This window comes from Corylus avellana, chromosome ca2 (genome assembly GCF_901000735.1).
Source record: "Corylus avellana chromosome ca2, CavTom2PMs-1.0".
Taxonomy (NCBI): Eukaryota; Viridiplantae; Streptophyta; class Magnoliopsida; order Fagales; family Betulaceae; genus Corylus; species Corylus avellana.
This window is the reverse complement of record NC_081542.1, coordinates 41,009,917-41,014,618: the sequence shown is the minus strand read 5'-3', so window position 1 is coordinate 41,014,618 and position 4,702 is coordinate 41,009,917. Positions and strand designations below refer to the sequence as shown.

Below are 4,702 nucleotides of genomic sequence, written 5' to 3'. Positions count from 1 at the left end.
ATTTTTAGAAATTATATTTTATCCCACAATATTAATAGGTCAGTTTCAAACAACATTTTGTCTTTTTTTTTTTCTTATACAAATAATTGATCAAAGAGTTAGTTAGGACTAAGACATCAATATTAATGTAAGATATAGTTGTATGATAAAAATGTGATTCCAACCAACATACACTTGGATAATTTTTTTTAACAATGACTAATTTAATGGTTGGTTGGGACTAACACTTGGAGCTTGTTTGGGATTGCATTTGCGAAATAGAACTTTTAAGTCAAAAAAAGCTTTTGGGCAAAAGCTTCATTTTTAACCTTTTTTCAAAAGTGTTTTTTGGTTATTTTTAGGCTTATTAGACCCTTAAAAGCGCGTTTAATTTTTTTACCAAACATGTATTTTTTTTTCTTCAAACGGACATTTTAAGTGTTAAAAGTACATTTTGATCCTTTAAACGCAATTTCAAATAGGCCCTTAACTATTTAGGGTTGGCGGGTTCAAGTGTCGGGTTTGTATCAACTCAGTTAACCTGTCAACACGTTTATGTCAACCCGAACCCAACACGTTTATAAAACGGGTCATAAACGTTTATGACCCGAACCTGTTTAACCTAAACCCTAAACATAAAACTATGTGTCAAGGTTAAATTGTCAGCCTTACTTAACATTGTGAGATAGTTGTATGATAAAAATGTAATTTCTAACCTTACTTATTGAAAAATCTTGTTGAGATATGTCTTACTCATTCATTACATTTAAAAAAGAAAAAAAAAAAGAAATCATAATTGATTTCATGACTCATCTGAATGTATTTTCAAAATTGAGAATATATATATAAATATAAAACAATCACGTTCGCACGAGCCACTATCGCTTGAGAAACTATTGGACAAAGAGCGAGCAATAATTCTACTCCAATCTCTCTCAAGCGATGGTTAAGTTAGAGTTGAGCAGAGTTTCAGTCAATTAAACTCTCCAAGAAGTCATGTGCTGATTGGTCTACACCAACATAGGTACAAATATGCTTAAGTCACACATGGCCCCGGTTGACTAAATTATTGGTCTATCAAAATATCTTTTAAGAAACACAAATGCTATGTACTCTCACTTTCGTACTTTAGGTGGTGCATAATTGAAGTTATAACATCCATTTCAAAAAATTTGGTAATATTTTTGTAGAAAAAATTATACTTAATTCTCTTGAATTTTTATTATTTTGTCAAAAATTCAAAAACTCTCAATTTAGTATATTGAAATCTTAACAAATAAATACCAAAATTACTAAAATACCCTCCTATTTGTTTTTAAAAAAAAATTGCAAGGATTCAAGCATTTCTCTGAATTTAACAAAGTTTTGCAATATATATATATATATATATATATATATATATATATATTACGTGCGTATACGTGTGTGTTGAATTTCCGGAAATGAAAATGCAGCTACAAACCCGTCTATATAAGAAGATGGTGCTGGAGCGAGATGTACGTGCAAGAAGCTCTGCAACAAAGATATCGTCATCAATTAATGGATATCGTTCATAGCCAGGGAGCAACTGAGCTGTTTGAAGTTCAGTCTCACTTGTACAAACACATATTCAACTACATAGATTCCATGTCACTCAACTGCGCCATTCAGCTAGCCATACCCGACATAATCCACACCCATGCCCGACCCATCACTCTTCCACAGTTGGCCTCCAAGCTTCACATTCACCCCAAAAAAACCAGCTGCCTCCACCGGCTCATGCGCTTGTTGGTGCACTCCGGCTTCTTCACTAAGACAAAACTTCATCATCATCATCAAAATCATCCAGAAGACGATGAAGAAAAAGAAGAAGAAGAAGAAGGCTATGCTCTCACACCTTCCTCTAGGCTCGTCGTCAAAGATAATGTCACCAGCCTGTCACCATTTGTTAAAGCAATGCTGGATCCTGTCCTGGTGAGCCCCTGGCACGTCTTGGGAGATTGGCTTCAGGGGGGGAGTACTCAGGAGCTGACGCCCTTTGAGAAAAGGCATGGGATGAGCTTATGGAACTACTGCAACCAAAACACAGAGTACGGTGGCGTTTTCAATGAAGGCATGGCCAGTGATTCCCAGCTCATGGGCTTCGTCGTCGACGACTACAAGCCCATCTTTGAGGGCTTGGGTTCATTGGTTGATGTTGGAGGGGGTACCGGGACGGCGGCGAGGATCATTTCTCAGGCATTCCCTCATCTGAAATGCACGGTGTTTGACCTTCCACACGTCGTTGCCAACCTGCCGGAGACTACCAACTTGAAATACGTTGGTGGTGATATGTTTCAGTCTATTCCTTCTGCAGATGCCCTTCTCTTTAAGGTTTGCAAATATATTTCTGCCTCTCGAAAAGCTTCGTTTCGTTTACCCTAGTCTTCATGTTTGTTTCGGCACTTTTGCAATTGTTTTTTTAAGGTTTAAAAGCTTTCAATATAGGATATCGATGTTTTATTAGTTTGCAATATATGTCACTCTTGTCGTTAAGATTTATAGTAAAATCAAACTGTTAATAGGCAAACTGTCCTTTATAGCTTTGTAAAACTTATAAAAATATATATAAAGTTGTTCTAATTAAACAATTAATTTTTTTTTTCATATATATATATATATATAAAAAGTCTGATTGACCAATGACTAGCTGTGAGTCAGCCGATATCTATTTTGAGTATTTTGGCATCTTCTGTTAGAATTTAAACCTAAACTCCAATTAATATATAATAGATGTGACATTGTAAAGTTTTAAAATTTGTTAACTCGACGTTGCAACTTTTTAAACTTTATAAGATTATAAAAGTACCAAATTAAAACATCATTGGATAAGTCAAATTAATTTCCTCCTAATTTTATTTGGAAAGAGTACTACTGTTCATGTCCATTAATATTGGTCAAAACATGAATTTTTCTACCTTGTCCGCTGATTTTGGTATTTATGTCTTTAACCACAGTTATGTGTCTATCTGTCGTAAGAATTTTGCAAACTTCCATAGTAACATGATATATATATATACACATGTCTGATACATTGTGATATATATATGTAATATTTGGCAGTGGATTTTGCATGATTGGAGCGATGAGGAATGTGTGAACATTCTGAAGAGAGGCAAAGAGGCGATTACAAGCAAAGGTAAGGGAGGAAAGGTAATAATCATAGACGTGGTGATAAATGAGGATAAGGATGAAGATGATATTACTAAAACAAAGCTCTTCTTTGACACACTCATGATGGTTGTCACCAATGGAAAAGAGAGGGACAAGAATGAATGGGAGAAGCTCTTCTTCGATGCTGGCTTCACCCGCTACAATATAGTTGCCTCTTATGGGATGAAATCCGTTATTGAGCTTCATCCTTAAGATTAAAATAATTAACTATATATATATATATATATATATACATGAATTTTAAGATTAATTATAATTAAGCTTAATGTATCTTGCTTCTTAATTAAAGTTGTTTTTTTAAGGTTGTTTCAGTGTATTTATATGCACAGGTGGCTGAAAGTTGGATCGAGTTCTCTTCTGAATAATTTTCCTCGTACCTTGTCTTGAGTGTGCTGTTGATGTGTGACCCTAATAATGAGACACGATTGGTGGTGCCGCTGATAAAGACATGGCCCAAATTCTATGGTTTTAAATTTTTCAAAGTTGAGAAATGCTATTTAATATTGGTGGCTTTAGTTAAAAAAAAAAAAAAATTTGAGTGAAATTATTATCACAAATTTTGACGTGTAGCTCTTGTCATCAGCTCAAGCTGACTATTAGTCAAAGAATTTTTTCACAACTTTGGTTTGAACTCAGCTCAGATTAGGGCTAAAAATAGTGAACGGTTAATAGCTGCCTGTTAACCACCTAACTATTTAACCACTTTTTAAAGCGGTTAGAAAAAATCGCTAACCGCGCATGTGTGTGTGTGTATATATATATATATATATACCAGAAAGGGACTCAACGAGTAAGTTAACATAAGCGGAAGAATTGAAGACATAGTGCTGAATTTAAACAGAGACTGCTTGAAATAATCTAGGTTGAATATGAACAGAATATCTAAATGGATACACAAAGATATAAGCATAAAAAAGAATATGAAATGTTGAAGTTCCTTCAATTGGAATTACAAATTCATAAATCAACATAATGAAAATAGTGTATATGAAAATAAGTACTTACAAAAATATGATGTTGTAAAATTAGCTTGAAGAAACTTTCATTGAATGAAACATTTTGTAATACATGGATAAAACTCTGACATACATATTTGTGAGATATCACCGATGTTCAGAGAGGGAGAAGAGAAAGAGAGAGAGTATTCTGATATCCGAAAGAACCGAATACCTATTACAATCAGGAAGATGCTATAAATAGAAAGATAGAAAGTTGAACACTGTAGATGAACAGTGACTTGTCGTCATGAGCAGTGATGAACAATACTGGCTGACATGAATAGTGCTGAACAGTAATGGCCGACAAAATAGTAATGACTGCCAAAACAGTGATGAACAGTGCTTGCTGTATTTGGGCTTTGGACTTTTAATTTTTTTAATCTTCACTAAGGTCATAAGGGTCTTAGGCTTCTTGTTAAAGAGGTTGTATTTGGTTTGTAGAAGATGATGACGAAGTTGGGCTTTGTTCTCCTTGGTCTTCAATCCCTTCAGCTTTAAGGAGAAGGATTCTGCAAAGATCTTTGAGATCTTTT

The 4,702-nt window shown here is 34.3% G+C and overlaps 1 protein-coding gene across 1 annotated transcript; it reads left to right on the top strand.

Annotated features, from left to right (window-relative positions):
- The first annotated feature begins 1,473 nt into the window (after nt 1-1,473).
- On the top strand, nt 1,474-3,363 carry LOC132172549 (trans-resveratrol di-O-methyltransferase-like). The gene is made up of 2 exons (XM_059584064.1): nt 1,474-2,331; nt 3,061-3,363. Exons 1-2 carry the CDS (start codon nt 1,474-1,476, stop codon nt 3,361-3,363), a joined length of 1,161 nt encoding a protein of 386 aa, XP_059440047.1.
- The last annotated feature ends 1,339 nt before the right edge of the window (nt 3,364-4,702 follow it).

What these genes read in the sequence shown, in the direction of transcription:
- LOC132172549 (XM_059584064.1), top strand. Translation starts at nt 1,474, where the DNA reads ATGTACGTGCAAGAAGCTCTGCAACAAAGATATCGTCATCAATTAATG. An exon ending in CAGATGCCCTTCTCTTTAAG is followed by an intron (nt 2,332 to 3,060) that starts GTTTGCAAATAT and finishes AATATTTGGCAG; the next exon opens with TGGATTTTGCATGATTGGAG.